At 41.8% G+C, this 18,563-nt stretch overlaps 1 protein-coding gene across 1 annotated transcript in view; it reads right to left on the bottom strand.

The window, feature by feature from the left end:
- Positions 1 to 17,554, bottom strand: part of GRPR (gastrin releasing peptide receptor) — a 35,092-nt gene extending 17,538 nt beyond the window's left edge. Inside the window, exon 1 of the mRNA XM_034759041.1 lies at positions 17,136 to 17,554. Coding sequence (XP_034614932.1) covers positions 17,136 to 17,554 — 419 coding nt within the window. The remainder of the gene's footprint in view (positions 1 to 17,135) is intronic.
- Positions 17,555 to 18,563: the final 1,009 nt, after the last annotated feature.

The raw sequence follows: 18,563 nt of genomic DNA on the forward strand, positions 1-18,563 counted from the left end.
TTTCCATTGATCTGAAAATGCATTTTTGGGGGGCAAAAACTAAATTTTGTCCAAAATATTTTGGCTCAGCTCTCACAGAGAATGATTGCCCACTGATCTAGAAGTGGAAATTTTGGGCTACGTGCACAGAATGATAGAACAAACCATGGGAACCCTTGACTAAACAATGTCAGCTCTTTGAAGAGTCTGGCTGTCTCATCTCTGAGAAGCTGAAGTCACCTGAGTCCATCTTAAACTACCCAAAGTCACTGTCCCTTGGGACACTGCTCTCCATTTCTGAGTGTGCAGATAACTAAAGGTGTAATTTTGTAGTGCAATTATTTTTGTTCACAATTTAGGTCTGAATTTCTTATTTGTGGATGGAACCAAAGACTTAGACTTCCAAACAACCTAAATTGTGGGTACAAATGAGCCTGGCAACAAAAGGGGACTTACAACTATTTACACACCGACTTCCAAAATTGAGGCCTGGGTAGGCCCTAGTTTAAAAACTCAGAGTGCATAGGAGCCATACAGCCATTCCAAAGCCTCCTTCCCAATATAGATGTATAAGATATCATGGATTCACAAATATCAAATTACCCATAGCCCTGGGTTATCTCCATAAACAACTGAACAGCTTCCCTGATAAACATGACTTGTCATGAAGCTTTATATGAATTTAAAAAGCACATATTTCCCAAAGTTAGTAGTTTCCAATAAAGGACATGCAATGGAAGGTGAGCCAGATGTTCAACAGTATATCTCAGAATGATGCCTATTTAGTGTACTAAAAACGCATTTTACTGATCAGAAGTCACACCAACTTTCAATTTGACAATCAGACGGAGATCTTCCTCTAACATGCACTGACTTGGTGGCAACCAGAAGAATTTTCTCATTCTGCTTATTCAAAGGGCAGTATCTAAGATTGCATCTGCCCTCTGATATGATAGGCTTTCGGAGATCTATCTCAGGAAATTATCGTTACTCAGAATAGATGATCAGAACATGTAGTATACTGTCCCCTAGCCTGCTGCATTTCACAGCCCCCTTCCAGAACCTCTGTTCCACCTACTTCCTGCACCAGTCCCCTATCAGCCATGCATAGTAATGTCCCCCTTCTCAGGCATTACATATCTGCCTTACTAAGTGTGACCGCTAGGTCACACTGCACTTGTTCCAACACTCCACCAGATTTTGGGTACATGTGCCCTTACAGACTCCTGGTCTCTTGTCTCCCAATGCCTCCAGAGACCTTTGGTTTTTCCATCAGAGCACCGCTCCACTGGCCTTTCCCCTCTCACCACAGACAGGGTTGAAGCCTTGCTCCAATATGGCAGGGTTCTGAGGCTCTGCATGCATCTTGGGGAGAGACAGGAGGAGAAAACTCTGCATCACATCTGCTAGATCATTCCTCTGGGCTGGGTCTGTAGGAAGGTGTTAGAACAAGGCCCAAATATTATCAACTAAAAAGACTCCTATTGCTGCTAGGTTTTGGACCATCTATAAAACAAAACCTTAGACCATCCTCTACAATTTATAAATTGGACAGAAAACTCAGGTACATTAGTGGGGAAAAAGTCCGGACTCCTGGGCAAAATGTTCACTACAAAATTCCAGAAAATTTGCCTGGCCTCTGTTTTAATACAAACTCAACATTCAGACTACACCAGATTTGCTGTATACTTTGTGAACTTTTCAGGCTGAGTTGGAGCCAATTTCATGCTAGTGTCAGGTTTTGCATTGAAATCATGAGTCTTTTTATTTTTTAATGTTGACTCACACAGTTTGAGTTTTACTTTGAGATGCTGGGTTCATTTCATCCTGAAATGTAAAGAAAAAACTCAGGTGGTAGGGTATTAATTCAGGGTGAACTGAAGTGTTCTCAAATGTTGAGGTGAATTTCTGAGAAGTGAAACTGCTGAGTTCTGCACAGATCTAGAAAACAAACTCCCATAAAGTATCTAGTGTGTCCTGCTGTAATGAAGCAAAAAACAACTTTTATTACTGTCTTCCCATATTTGAGCTCCCAGTTGAAAAGAACAGAAAAACATGAACAATTTAAAAAAATCAACTGTTCCAAAGGTCAAAAAGGCTCAAGTTCAATGTATTTATAAAATTTCACCTGAACTGATTCGTCTGTCCCTTTTGTCAAACATAATATGTGCACCCCAGTCTGAGCTCTGGCAAATAAAGGGAAAATTTGAAAATTATTAAAGATATGTAACTATAGTTTTCTATTGTCACAGTGCAAGAGTTCCCCAGACAACATGAAAGGTAACATATTGGCATGATTCCAGCTACCTTAATTAATATATAAAAGCCCTTAAGCCTTGGGGAAAGAAGTTTAATCTTATTACATGTGTGAATTATTATATTAAACAAACATAAGAAGGAGTCCTGTTGATAGTAAAGTAGCATTTCATAGGAGAAATTATAAAGAAATCTGACTGGACATCTGCAGCAGCAGTGAGCAGAACAATGCCATAAACCTTGGGTTTTGTGGTTTTTTTCTTTTTTTTTCAGGAATGAGCAGTATGAATATTTATACATCTGTAGATAAGTAAATCAGCAAATCTATTAAATCGATATATTTCCACACAAGGTTGCTGGACTGTGCAACTCACCAAGACACTCCTGACAGCTGCCCAGCCATTCATAGTGGGCCTGTTTTATAAATAAATGGAGCTATCCCATCTCCTAGAACTGGAAGGGACCTTGAAAGGTCATCAAGTCCAGCCCCCTGCCTTCACTAGCAGGACCAAGTACTGATTTTGCCCCAGATCCCTAAGTGGACCCCTCAAGGATTGAACTTACAACCCTGGGTTTAGCAGGCCAATGCTCAAACCACTGAGCTATCCCTCCCCCAAAATGGAGCTTTGCTTCAGATTGTGGTTATGATGTTTGATTCTGGGGTGGACTTTTGTTGTTGAAATCCATATTTGAAGCTTGTTGATTTTAATAAATTGTACATCTATATTGGGAAACGCGAATACATAGGCAGCTAGTGTTTGGAATGTCAATCACTTCCTCTTCCTTTTCCAGTAACTTGACATTTCAATGGCAGAATTAGCATAGTAGGTACTTCTTGAAACTTGAATGCAAATCCTACTCCTCACTTGTGCCCATTACAAAATCACCATACAATCTGGATGAATTGCAATTTCAGTTTAGGAATGGCTCAGCAAAAGGGATTAGAGAAGAATTACATTCCATTGGTATTTTGGGAAGGAGAGCTTAATAGTGACTGTTTAACAGTGACTGCACTATTCCTGGCTAACATCATTGCTATAGATCCTTCCTGAAATCTATCCCAAATTAATTTAAAAAATAGAAAACAAAACTGTAGAAGAAGTGACATAGTTTATTGCACAGAAATAATGGCAGCTCTAGGGACAGTCTATTCCTTGGCAAACAGTTCAATAGTTCTCTACCAGGGGCATCATTTCAGATTTTGGTAGGGGGGGCAACTCTAACTGTGATTCCAGCGGCTACTTCCTAATAACTTAGAAACTAGCTGACAGGATCACAGTATCTAATTCCTACATAAAGAAAGAAAATTTAATAAATATTAGACCCACTCAGCTCTAATACTAACATGTTCTGACATCTTGTTTCAAGTCACTTAAGGGACACTGGTTAGGTTTAAAATTTTAATGTATATTCTTACTTTGTTATTAACTTGAATACAACAATTGAAACAATTGTAGAAAAATCTCCATTACTTTCTATCATTTCTTTGCAGTTCACCAAGCTTGGAATAGATCATTTAACTTTTGGAAACATCCTGCTAGGGCAAGGCCCCATGAGTTTATATTGCAACTGCCTGGGGCTCTATGGGTTTTACTCCACTACAAATAATAGACAAGATACTGACTTTAAACAGGAGTGAAACTGACACTTTCAAGTCACTTTCACAGTATGGCCAATGCCAAATGTTCAAAAATCATTAATCAGGCTCACCAAAAATCAAGAGATTGGCTTTAAAACCTGAGATTATGTAAAAATAATCAATTTGATGTTTTTTTTTATTTCCCTTCTACTTTTTGAGCTTTCAGGTTGCACTAGGGTAACATTTTGAAGCTTTTTCTATAGCCACAAGGGCTAGAAACTTCATTTTTCTTTAAGAATGGAGGCTGAAATCATCACATCTCCACTTAACTCCAGAAGCTGGGGCTGTAAGGAAAATAATAATTATCATGAGACTCATGAAAAAATCATGAGAGTTGGCAACACTGCTTTCACTTCTGTTTAAAGGCTAGTTACTTTCCAGAAGGCTCTTAAACACAACACTACAGTGGTTGAGATGCAGTTCTCACAGGAGAATATTTAAAACCAAACATCAAGAACATTCCATATTTTAAAGTTGAGAAAAAAATTGAGACTTGTGAGGCATCTCAGGACCACTGCAGGCAGGAAAGGAAAATAAACAGGCACAGGAGCTCTGGGCAGCTCTTCCTCTTGAAAGAAAGTTGGAGGGTCAAATCTTCTAGTCCTTAATCAAGTAAAACTATTGCCATCAGTGCCTCCACTCATAGAGATTAACACGTGCTCAATAACTATACATTTCAGACTTAAATATCTGAGCCATCTTATCCAGAGTTACGTATCTTATATGCATTGGCTCAGGGGCTACATTTTCTGGCATATGCTGAAAAGTGCTGAGCACACAGATGGTGCTCAGCGAATAATACAAATCATGACAATAATCGTCGACTTTATGGACTCTGTGATGCAATTTCTGTTCTTTGTTCTGGAATTGGCCTGGATACAGCTGAAACCCTAAGAATTTGAGGCGTAAACACATCTGATATTCATATGACACTTTCTCATTCCTTTCTTTTCTCAAACTCAGAACAAAAAATGACAAAACAAAATGGTTTTCAGTTAAAATGTAAAATTGCACAGCAGCCATTGCTCTACAACCCAGCCTAGGGCAGAACCTGCCACCCCTTGGGGGTTGTGATCTCCTTTCATCTGACTCTTGTTCTCTTTCTTTCTTCAACCTTCCTGACCTCTGTGCTGCTTTTCATGGTGTCAACCATGACAGCCTTCCAAATTGCTTGGGACTGATTGCTGGGGTCTCAGAGAACTGGCCTTCTTGGTTTTGCTCCCATCTATCAGTCTTCTTTTTTTACAGCCTACAGCAGAAAGCTAGGCTGGTCCAGTGGATAGGGAGCTACATAGGTGCCAACTCCATGGGTGCTCTGGGGCTGGAGCACCCACAGAAAAAAAATAGCGGGTGCTCAGCGCCCACCAGTCACCTGCCAATCAGCTGTTCAGTGGCAGGTGAGAGGTGCTGGGGGGTAGGGCCAGAGCAGAGATGGGAAGAGGTGGAGTGAGGGTGGGGCCTTGGGGGAAAGGGTGGGGTGAGGATGGAGCACCCTCCTCCCCCCGGAAAGAAGAAAGTCAGCACTTGTGGGGAGTTAGCCTTGAGAGACTTGAGTTGGGGTCTACTTCTCCCAGGGACTTCCTGTATGACCTCAGGCTGGTGCCTTAGGGATAGAGTTTCAAAGGTTTTTAGGCACCCAAAATGAAGCTAAACATCTAGTGGGGTTTACAAAGCACCTAACCTGCTAGGTGCTTTTGAAAATCCCATTAGGTGCCTAAATACTTTTGAAAATCTGGGCCTTAGTCTCTCTGTGCCTCAGTGGCTCATTTGAACAATAGGGATAACAGCACTGTTCTACCTTAGAGGGGCTGTGAGGAGAAATAGGTTAGACATTGTGAAGCATTCAGACCCTATGGTGATGGGACCACATATGTACCACAGGTAGAGGGGAACTTCTCTATACACTGCTAGCTGTTCTCTGAGTTTTGGCCCCTTCTTTTCACCTACACCCCTCAAATCTCCCTCTTTTCTGAATGTAACCTTGGTGCAGAGGGCTTGGCTGCATTTCTTCGAAGTCCCCTGCACTTTGTCTTCAAAATCTTCCACCCACTGTAGAGGGATTCCTGTTTTACAGGCTCATCTAAGGTCTTCCAGATCCTTAATTTAATTACCAGCCCTTTCTTATCTTAATCACCCTACCTGTTTGTAAACAAAATACTGACTCCCTGCCCCAGGGACACAAGCTGGGAGCAGCACCTCTCCTCTGCAAATTCACATTCCACATACATGCAGTGCTGTTGTTAAGAGTTCTGCCTGGGAGCACACTACTTGTACGAAACTCGGGGTTGGGGTGGGGTGACAGAAGCCCCTCCCTGTCCCCCCTACATGGTGCCCCTCTTCTTTACTTGTGATTATCAATCAAAAGTCCTCGTGTGAAAAAGAAGAAGAAGAAGAAGAGAAAAGAGCTTTTTGTTCAGCTAACAGCCTAATTAAGCCTGAAGAATCTTTTTTACTAGTGATGATAAATGAGAAGGAAAATACAGGTTAATTTAAAATCCCAGACTGAGTTTGCAAGGATCACATTTAGAAAGAGCCCATCATTTTACTTGTAAAATAAGCACATCTGATATGGAATCAGTGAAAAGCAGCCCAATGGAACCCCCATAATACCATTTTTAAAGTCACTTTTCAGCGAGAAAACACAATTTAAAACAATGGTGCCCATCCATTGTTCAGAATGTGTCAATATGTTTGATGCAAGTTCATTTTTCATGATTGCATGCTTATGATTTTCTGCTAAACTCTGTTCTATTTCAGGTAGGTTCTTATGCCTCCCTCATCACAGTAGTATCTAAGGCTCTCATCCACAAGTCTCACTTTTAGGTTCCTAAATCTAAGTTTACGGTTCCAGTGTGAGCAACAAAACTCCCACTGAACTGTGTAGGTGCCTACACTCACTCAGCACTTAAGTTTTCATGGGTAAAAGCTCCCTCAGCACCAAACTTTCTGCCTCTGTGCATGTGACCTGGTGCCTCACTCTAGGCGTCTGGATGCCTACCTCCTGCCTAAGCCCCAGAGTTATGTTATCCATGAACTGGGGGAAGATAGGTGCTCATCTACCTACCTCCTGTGCTTTAGGTGTGCTCAGAGGCTACCCGCTGGATTGGGTCTCATTCAAAATCTGTCTGGAAAAGGCAGAATCCCATTCACAATCCAGCTGGAGGAGGTGGTGCCCATCTTGTAACTTTTAGCCCAGTGGTTAGAGCCATCTCTGGGAATGCGGGAGATCCAGATTCAGTTCCCCCCATCTCTGGAAGTGGGGTAAGAAAGGATTTGAACAAGGGGGTCTCCAACCTCTGAAGGGAGTGCTCTAACCACTGAACTACAAGATATTCCGATGTGGGAGCTCCCTCAGTCTCTTCTTTTGAAGCTGTTCTGCTGGATAAATAATGAAAGAGTGATTGGCGCAGAGGGACTGGACCCTATGTGGGTGCTCTAACCACAAAGCTATGGAATCACTCACTCTCTCGCTCCCACTCTTTCTGGCCCATAGACTACTGTAAGTATTTATCCACAGTGGAACAGTTGTCTTGTGTAGTGCGAAGCAGCCACCTAAGTCATTCCTACAAGAAACTACTTAGGTGCTGAAACTGTCAGACTCTAGGAGAGGGGTTCTGCTTTATGGAACACTAAGCAGAGAAAGGCACCTCCCTGCAGCCTGGACGTAGGCACATCACTCTGAGAGAGGCGCAGGGTTTAGGACACACCCTTTCTCTTGGCATCTCCCATTGGATAGGTAGCTCCTTGCTTTGTATGCTGGCTTCTGTGGATCACATTCTACAGTGCCTCTCTCTCCCCATTTGTTGTATAGGGAGCCTAGCTCAGACTTGTGGGTCATAGTGTTGTCCCTGTGATTTTCTAGGTGCTGTGCTGCTGAGCATTGCAATGCCTCCATCTTTTTGTGGATCCAGGCATAAGTGCCTTCCAGTAATAAATTGATGGCCATGACTAATATCTGTCACAAACACTTGTTCCCTTTACAGAAAGCTCACCCTCCCAATTCACTTACATCCTATTTTTCTGTTTTATCCCTTGCTGTGTTCCATCTCATATATAGATTGTGAGATCCCTCGGACAGAAACAGAGCTCTTTTTTGTTAATTGTCTGGACAGTGCCTAGCGAAATGGAGCAAGGGTTCCTGACTCTGTTACAGTAATGCCTAACAACATCAAATACTAAATAATAACCCACCTATACCCCACTGTTGCTTAAATATTGACACACACTGGCCCATTAGCACTAATTCTGCCCTCCGATTTTCATCCATAGGTCCCATTGACTGAAAAGGGACTTGTATGTGTTTCTGATAATGGAATTCGCTCCACCATGTTTAAGCCATCTGGTGTAACTGGAAGTGTAATCAAAATATTAAGAAAGTTCATGCTGTTTGCACTGTTTTTCTTGGTGCAGGTGGACAAGGGAGCTGAGCTAATGCAAACTCAGGCTGTTATAAGGGTTTGTATTGTGTTGACACAGTGGAAAGCAAAACAGGATGTAAAATTTTGTACATCAAGCAAAAGAGATATGCATATCTACATGTATACCGTGCATGCAGCACAATAAGAACTATTCAAAAGCAATCATGAGGAAACAATTCATTAAGGGCCCTATGCAACTTCCACTGTAGTCAATGGAGACTTTCCATTGAATTAAATGGGTGTTGGATCAAACCCAAGCCATTCAGCCCATTCAGATTTTCTTATCTGAACTGGAAGTATTAACATTCAGGTTCAGAGCTCTCGTATCTGAATCCAGAAAGTAATTGTGAGGGAACCATTCAGTAAATTTTCATAGGCTTGAACAGGCAATCTTTTGTTTTTCCGGAAAATGGTTTACTCAGCCCTTACTCAAAAGCTTCCCGTTACTACACAGAAAATTATAGCACAACAAGCAGATTATCTGAAAACAGTACTTTAGTGCCCTGGAAGCAATACATAACTTATGAAGTGTTATTGCTAGATTGCCTGGAATACATTCACAACCCAGATGCACATTGAAGTTTTACAACCCATGCTAAATATGATTTCAAGCTTTTGTCAGCCACAAAAAATCACACCTTTAAAACAATAGCATGGAAATCCAATCTGGGTAGAAAAGCAAGCCACATTGTGGTTTTATTTCACTGTGGCATGTTTTATTTAATCCCACTATAGACATTATAGTCCGCTAGTAATAAAATTGGACAGCTGAACAGATCTACAGGCATTATCTTTTCTTCTGGGATTATATATATAGTTACAAAAGTGTGCTGTATGTCTACAGGGAACAGGAGAGGTTAATTCAACAGGTAAGGAGACTGGCTTCTCTAATTTTAAGTCCTTGGAAATATCTTCCCAAAGGGTTTGGATTTCTTTTCCTTCCATGGCTTTCTTAGGATCAATACACTGCAATAACAGTACATAGGAGAAGCATACATTATTTGTATAGTCACACTTACTGTAAGGGACACAACATAGTCTAAGCACAGGACAGAGAGTCAGTTGTGTCTGAGTTTTAATTCCATTTCTGCAGCTGTCCAAGACAATACAAAGTCAAATGTTAGGGCCAATGTTTTCAAAATTGGCCTCAATTTTTGAGTACCCAACTTTAGACACCTCAAGCCTGATTTTCAAAGCCCTGAACTACTGCAGCTACCACTGTCTTCAACTGTTGTTTACAGTTGAGGTCTAGATCCACACAGGGATTTAGGTGCCTAACTACCATTTTAGGCACCTAAGTCCAAAATTTCGATCCTCAAAATTCCCACTCAGCTGCCTCCTAACCCAGGAGGCAGCTGTACTCCCATCACTGCCTGAGTTTCTACCAGAAAAGTCCCCTAGGTACTTACATGTCTGCCAGTGTGACAGCTACATGCCCAAGTGCATGCCCAAGTCCCAGCAGGCTCCTAAAACTAGCCATTTCCCCACCTATCTTGCCTGCAGAGCCCAATCTGGGAGGACTGCTCAGGGGCCACCATAGAGCATGCCTACCAGATCAGACACACCCCACCACAAAATACACATGTTGTTCAGCTCTCGGCTCTGAATCAGGCAGAGTAGGGACTTGAACCCAGGTCTCTTAGAGCCTGGAATAAAGTCCAACCACTAGGCTATTGCGGGGGGAAGGAGGGGGTCTACCTCCACATTTTTTGTGAAAAAGGGCTGGTATGGCTTAGGCACCTAACTTCAGGAGAGGGCTCACAGCTGTAAATCCCAAGCAAAGAAAGCTGCCCAAGTACTTTTGAGGGATGGGGCTTAGGCCACACCCCTCACCTTCCTATTGGTTAGCTTAGACAGCTCCCCACTTAGTATGCTGGGTTTTGTGAATTCGGAGTCTTAGGTGCCTAACTCTCCCATGGATTGTATACAGAACCTGGGCACCTAACTCAGGGCTGTGGATTCCACTAGGTGTCAGGGCACCTAATGTTAGACATTGCAGTGGTGACCCTGAGTCCCATTTGTGATCTAGCCCCTCACTGTATGCTCATAACTCCTGCACATAAGTTTATCAAATGCTGTTGTATTCTATAACTATGCAGCTTTCTGCAAGAGCTGAGTGGCACACAACCCTGCAGTCTGCCAGTATTAACACCTTGATAATCTAGAAGAGTGTTTTTCAACCTGTGGTCTGTGGACCCCTGGGGGACCGCAGACTATGTCTAAGATTCCCAAAGGGATCCACACCTACATTTGAAATTGTCCTACAATGCTAACAATAAATATGCCATTTGCAAACTCACTGCAACTACATTTCTTCCTCCTGTGTTTTGTGAAAACAAGATTATGTTGGGAAGAGGACAGGCTTGTAACTCACTGCATGAAAACTTTGACCTTTGTTTTAACAATCTCTGTGAAAAATTGAGAGTGAGTGTTCAGTGCATGACAGCCCAGCTCATTTAAATAAAAAAAACGTCAAATGCCTGTCAGCCTCATGCTCTGAGGGAAAACTCAGTTACAAACCAACAGAGAAATCTCCAGTGACAGGGACAATTAAATGAATTGGCTTTTTTCTTAGTTCACAAAGCATCACCTACACAGCCAGTTTTGACTTTTCTGGATGGGTTAGTTAGTGTCAGATGTGTGTGCTTTCGCCACATAGCTGTGTCCAGCATACACCCAAGCAGACAAAGTCGGTCCTTGTGTGGGAATTAATAAACACTACCACAAAAACTCCTGTCCTTTGTCAGGATAGAACAATACCCAGATGAACAGCCTTCCTCCAGCAGGGTTTACCCATAAACTTTAGAAAACATACACACTCTCTCTTCAAGGACTCATCAAGCCTCTCTCCCACCACACAGCCACTACTTATTTTCCTGTTCTTTCATATCCAGCAATGGTGCCTGATAGGCCATGGAGCACAGCTTCAAATAAAATACCCCACACCCTTTAGCACTTTCCTATCTACCTCCACACCCCTGAAGAGCTCACAGGAAGCCAGCAGCCACCCAGGTGGATACAAAGCCAAACTGCACAGGATACAACCTTCCTTGCTCATACCCAACACAGCTGAGCAGATGTATGCACAATGTAGCCAACCTGAAAACACATTCATATTATTGTTACCTCTTCCTTGTGCCCCCTCCCTCACTTGTTGTCTCATTCAAATGTTGTGTCTTTTCTTTAAACAGTCTATGCACTAAAGAATTTATTGTTGGTTTGTACAGACCTAGCACAATGGGGATGCGACCCTGATTGGGGCCTCTGGGCTTTACTGGAACATACAGTAAATAAACATTCAAGAGTCAGTAGCATGCCCCATCGCATCCAGCAAAACAGCTTTCCCACATCCTATAATTTAACTGATTCCTGTCTACTATGATCACACTATTATTCACAGGTTGGGCTTAAGAGTTTAGCGAATAGTTTGTGAGATGATTCTTTAGGGCAGCGGTTCTCAACCGGGGCTCCACGACCCACTGGGAGACCACGAGCTCTTTCAGGGGGTCCACCAAGCAGGGCTGCTTAGAATTCTGAGCCCTGGTTGCTGACGCTCGGAGTCCTGAGCCCCAGCACCCTGTGGGGTGGAAGCCCCGAGCCCCAACCTGCAGCGCTAAAACCCAGAGTCCCAAGCCCCAGCACCCTGTGGGTCTGAAGCCCAGAGCCCCGTCACCCTGAGCCCTGACAGAAGTCGCCCCACAGGGCAGAAGCCCCAAGCCCCAGCGCCCCACGGGGCAGAATCCTTGAGCCCAGAGACCCAAGCCCAGCAGAAGCTCCCCACAGGACAGATACCCAGACCCTCCGACCCCATGGGGATAAAGTCCCAAGCCCCCCTCCTTGCAGACCTAAGGCCCTGAGCCCCCCCCAGCCCGATGGGGCATAAGCCCCCCTTCCCAAAGCTGAAGCCCAGAGCCCTCCCCCAACTGGATCGTGGAGTTTTTATAGCATGTTGGGGGCCTCCAAAAGAAAAAGGTTGAGAACCCCTGTTTTAGGGTACATCCACTTTTAACCAATCAATGGGCGGGTTAGAGGCTTTTCAGCCCCCATCCTAGTCTCCTACTGTAGGAGAAATAGAGCTCAGAAGTTTGTCCTGGTGCTTGTGTATAGCTGCTAACAATGACAGAAGTTTTGTAAGTGATAGTTCAATTGTCTAAATAAGTTATAGGTTCCTGCAGGGCAAATCATTGGAGGGGTTTGTGTGTATATTAGTGAAGTTTAGCATTCAGACAGTAGTTTGCAAACACTCTGTGTGGTGGGATGGTGGTCATATCCCTATTGTACAGATGGGAAAACTACAACAGAAAGATTAAGTGACTTAATTATGTCAATAGAGGAAGTTCACCTCAGGTCTACGATTAGAAAGCAAGAATTCATTGCTCCTAATTCTGTGCTTATTCCTCTAGAACATTCTGTTTCTAAGGGTATGTCTACAATACCCGCTGAAGTTGCGTAACTTAGATTGATTCCCGCCCCTCCCCCCCGCAAGTCTAGACCAGGCCTTATACTACTGAACTGCGTCTCTTTGTGGTCTGAGATCACAACTGGTGGCTCAACAGAGAAGTTCTGTTCATTCTGTCTAGGGAACGCTAAACAAACAGCTTAAAGATCACAAACTTCATACCATTGTCCCAGTGAACTCATTCTTCCTTATGACAGGCTCAAAGGGAAGAATAAGTGTAAAGAAAATGTCCTGTAAAGGAAATACAAATGTCTCCAAGCCCGTCGAAATGACCTTTCAGGGTAAGATCACCTCATTGAAAGCTCATGATGAGTGGCATCTTTTTGAGTAGGTTGTTTCTTAAAGATTCCAGATCTGACTGGAGACCGGTTGAACGGATTTTTCAACAGCATGGAAAGACATGAGAGCGATCACATGAGGCAATGAAACCACAGATTAATTGATGTTAAAATTAACTTCAGAAAACCAGAGCAGTATGAACATTTGCCCATAAAATACAAACTTTAATTTTTCATTAATGAAAAAAAGTTAGGAAAAGTCACATTTCATTGCTGCAGTTTCCATCATTCTGACTGTCATTAAATAGTCATTTCACTTTGCACTTAGCAAAAAAATCAGAGTGTGTGTGTATGTGTGCAGGGCTGTCTAGGTTAAAGAGTTATTTATTGTCATGTGCTGCAGTAAGCTTGTCATGGACTCTGCTAATTGGGATGCTCTCTTCCTCTGAGCACAGGGTATGTTAAATTGACTTGAATCAACTCATTGAATTATTTTATCTTGAGCTTAAAAATTGCATTCCTTGTACGTTGTATTTTCATTAAACTTTTCCTGGCTGATAAATTCAGTGCATTTGGCAATTAAAAGAAAATCACTAGAGTAAATAAATATATAAAGTTCCCTGTGGCACTCAGTTTGTTTATGTTTTCTGTAGCTCTTCTGGTTTGTCTACCAGAAGCAACTTAAAATAGTGTGGTGACTCAGTGGTTAAAGTGTCATTATGGTCAAACATCTGGGTTTTCCTATTTATTTCTTCTCCCTGATTTCCATACCAAATTAGCTCAATGTAAATACCAGAGCAAGATTGCAGGGAGCAGTTCCCCAGAAAAATCTACAAAGTCACTTCACCCTCCTCTCTCCAATCTCCTTAAAACTCACTTCTGCCATGATGCCTACACAATGGGGTGCTGCAACTACTGTTTATTATACTATCATACTCATCTCACTGCTACCTTGTGAATCCTACCCCCAATCTGTTTGTTGATTCTACCTATTGTTTCTCACCTTGTGCTTAGATTGTAAGATACAACTATAAGCTGTTCGGGCATGGGACTCTATTTTTATTATATGTTCTTACAGCAGCTAATACAATGGCGCTCTGATCCCTAATTGGGGCCTCTAGGCACCACTTCAATAAACAATAACAATAGTATTTTTTCTGTCAACACACTGTGCCACTTTGCTAACGGTGCCTGAGGCACACTAGAATTGAGTTTACTCTTATGCAGAAGATGAATGGGAAAAAAAGCTTGTGATGCTATGATAAGCCCCCTCCACTGGAGACATACAAATGGGCTGTGCAGATATTCACGCTCTCCTGGGCTCCACGGCTTTGGTATAATGGGGCAGTGGGGTTCAGATACTCCTGAGCAAACCCTTAGTGACCATCAGATGCCCTACTGGGCCCCTCAGACGTGGTTCCCTTTAGTGTGCATGGCATGCCCTGCTGGGATCCTTGGGCTATGAACCTCCTTGGTGGGGCTCAGATGCCCAGCTGAGTTCTGTGGACTAAGCTCACTTTTAATGGGGCTTGGATGCCACTCAAAGTAGATTAAGCAGCTCCTCAGAAATATGACCCTCCTTGTCCCTCCTCACATACTTTGATCAACACTGAAATAGTAAACAATGAACTTGTAACCACTGGGTTTAAGTGTCAACACTTTACTGAGAAGAATGACAAAGTTCATACACATTAAAGCTACCATCTCAGCCTGGCTGCTGATTCAGGCAGAGATCACTGCATTGGTTTACAGGTAGTTCACACTTGCATGGCTTTCTTTGTACCCATGAGGGTTAAAGTCTAGAGAGATTTTTTTTAATGATTCTGTAAGTTTTCATTGGATTCTGGAACATAAGCTGACAGTCTCCAGAAAATAAACATTATCGTACCAAGCACCTGGAAACTGGCCAATGGGACCCCCTGTTCTTTTGCATCTATATTGTCCCAGCAGCACTGACAATAACCAAAATAAAAATCTTAGTGAACTAAACAGAAAAGACCCTTAAAGGAACAGTTCCAGTGTGATGCACGGGATTTAAGTTTCTTCACTCTAATTAAGGTTAATAGCTGTTTCATGGATACAGCCTCATACAGTGAGTTCAAAATCTACCTCAGAGAGTAGGCAGATTGTGCCAGAAAGAAGGGTGCCTTAGTTCCTTAAGTCATTTTCCAAAAATGACATTTTAGTGTGGTGCATTTTTCAACTATTAGCGCAGCATGATGGGCAAATGGTTTTGGGTTCAAATGGGGCTGAAATTAAGAGTTTCAGTCTCTGGAAAACAGCTTGCTACAGCTGCAGTTTTCTGTTCAGCTCCCTTGTTCGAGCAGTAGCTTGTGTTCACAGATTGTTCAGTAAAAGCATCTGCACTGTTTGCTTTTACTGGCATGTGATCAGGTAGCAACAAATCTTTCCCTTGGTGTAATTTGTTCTTTACAGTGAACTCTTCTTTTCCCGGCATGTTTTGAGTGATTTATATTAAGCCCATAGAAAGGATTTTCAATGGTTTCTAGAGAAAGAAATACTATCATTACAGATCCCTGCTTTTCGGTAACCTCTCAAGTGAACTGTGCTAGGTGAAGAGCCCACTTGCCTGTCACACAGAAATGAAGAGCACAGGTGGATAAGATCCTGTTCTGGTGCATTTGTATAGCTTTGCTCGTTTTCTAGCCTCTCTTACAGCAAATTGACTGCAAAGTATTGGCTTCATTAAGGTGTATTCTTTATCTAGGGCTGACACTGATAATGGTGTCTTTATATGTGCACTAATATTCAGTCGTTGAATCACTGTGACTACAAAACTGTATTCCATTCCCACTGACATCAAACCACTCTCTGAAGTGTCATGGACTGGTCTTTATTTTTTTGTTTTAAAGCCATATCTAGGAGTCAGTGAAAATATTTGAAGTGATTTTTGAAGGAAAACCCAACCAGACTGACACATGGTTAATTCTATCTATGCAGAGAAGCTTATATTTGATTTCCTTATGAACAGGAAAATACTATCCACAATGTCTTTCTGTGCAGAACAAAACTGACACCATTTTTCTTACTGGAAGAGTTGGTGCCTTTGTGAGGTTTCAGAACTTAAAGCAGGTCTAGAACTATTCAGAACTTAAAGCAGGTGTAGTAACTAATCTGTTACTTCAATTCTACAGCACAGAGTGCAAATAAGACATTCTGGGCTGTTTGAAATAGGCATGCATTTATGTAAGAGCTGTACTGCAAGTGAATTCTTGTAATTTAGCAGAAAAGTAGGCTGTATCCTTAGAAGTAATATTACAATTCAAATGTCTGTTGACTTTTGAAGACTAAAGTTTGTAAAATTGATTCAAAAAACCTTACATGAATCTAAAATGGCTTGATTCCTACACCCACGGCAGTTTTAAGAAGTCAAATGTATATATATATTAGAATGTTATCGCTAAATTGAACACTAACTGGAAAAACATGTTTGCCAGAAATTATAGCACAGATCAGTTTTGGTTAGTTAATGGCAAATCAGTGAACCAGGGCAAATCTTTTGGGGGCAGGATCTCTGAAAATCAGGCCACTTAGGTGTCTGATATGGATTTAGGTCCCTAACGTCAGGCACCTAATTTTGGATATTTTGAACGTACATGATAAACTGTTGCCTCAGATGAAATCAGCTGTGTGAAAGCTGAGCCATCAGAGAGAAATGGTTTCACCGATAGTAAATTGCTACTTCAGTGTCTTCACGCTTCTTGAAATATGACCTGGTGAAGACCTGTGACTAAATCATCTTATTTAAAAAACTTGTAATACTGCCTTAGGACAAATTATCCTTCACTAATGGATACTTTTCTCGCCAGGCTTTAACTTTATCTTCATCTTCTATCATTTTTCTTTGCATTAAAAAAACTGACATTGTTAACGAATCTGTACAAAGACTCAGTGTAGCCTCAGAAAACTTCCCCACTAACATTTGTGTTTGGAGGCATGAACACCAGAAATAAACTGCAATTGCATTAATCTACTATATTAGATTGGCAACAATAGATATTTTACCTATCTGCATTTGTACCTTATATAGCCTGTGGGTCCATAAAAGTCTAGATCACATTTCAGGCTTTCAGTAGGAGGCTCACCTGTCTGCTGAGAGAGCTGTAAGTGTGAAGACTGACACCCCCACTGAAGTGAGTTGTATAAAGGGGATAAGTTTACATCCAACTCGACCAAAGAGCCATTCATCAGCTAGATACCTGCTGGCATCCACAGGGACACAGGTCACTAAGAGGAGTAGATCTCCTAAAGCCAGACTGGAGATGAACAAATTAGGAACATTTCTCATGGACTTCACAGTACAAAAGATCTTAATTAAAGTGATATTGCCAATAAGTCCTATCAAAATGATGATTCCATAAATAGTTGGAATGGCATACAGGAAACCTGGGTAGAACCAATCATCACTCGGGATGGAAAGATTTGCACTTTGATTGATGGAGATGTTGCAAAGAATAAAGTTATCCACTTTCAAGTCTAGAAGAAAATGCTCTTCAGAAGCCATTATCTGAATTCGGTTCTACTGGAAGATAATTTTCTTGTTCAAAAATCCTCACATAAAGCTTCTTGAGTTGAGTTTTCTTGCTGTATGTGTCTTTTAAAGAGACAGAAGAGACTGAAAGTCATATATCACTGTGTAATTTTTTTTTTTAAAGTCACTGAACAGAACTATTTCCATAATCTGGAATCAGTTTGATCCTGGAACTTTTCTCCCTCTCGTTCATTTGGCTTGCGAATAAGTAGTACTCAGTTCTAAAAGGCCATTTACCAAATTAAGAGACAAATAGACACATGGCATTTTCAGAATCCAGGCTAGTTAAATTCTCAGCATCAGCACACTGCTCCTGAGCAGAGTTCAGTCTGAATTACATGAACTACATTTTGCAAAACTTTTGATTGTGGCTGTCAAACTGCATTTCCCAGTCTCTTCCGGTTCTCAGAACCTGCAGCTGTAGGCTGGGTTTAAACGTGAGGGAAGGGAACAGCTCTTTTAAAGACTCTGATCCTATAGGCAGGAACCTCTGGACGTCAACACGCTCCCTGCTTTGCAGGAGGATAGCAAGCTTGCTTAAATGATTACAGTAATAGTATGGAAGCTGCAGGCTTCTGCTGGAGAATGCCAGCCACCTGCTGGACAATTTAATCACTGCTTGATCACAAAAGAAGCTGCTGTTAACTCTTTAAACCAATAAAACGGTGTTATTGTTACCTCTTGTTTTTTTCAGTATTATAAGCGAAAAGAGCTTCATTGTTTCATTTAATTCACTCTTGGATGTGGTTCAGGGAATGCCTTAAAAACACTCTTTTATTAGCCTGCAAATACCCTGGTTTGCCCCGCAATTATACCTTTGCAACTGAGAGTGCTGGCATTCTAACATTCCATCTGCTTCAATAAAATAAAATAAAATCATCCCCCGGGACAACTCCACTGAACTTGACCAATTAAGACAAAATCAATATTATAGTTAGCCTCGTTTATGAAAACTAAGCAACTGCCATAAACCAAGGAGCCT

The sequence above is a fragment of the Trachemys scripta genome, chromosome 1, assembly GCF_013100865.1.
Source record: "Trachemys scripta elegans isolate TJP31775 chromosome 1, CAS_Tse_1.0, whole genome shotgun sequence".
Classification (NCBI taxonomy): Eukaryota; Metazoa; Chordata; order Testudines; family Emydidae; genus Trachemys; species Trachemys scripta.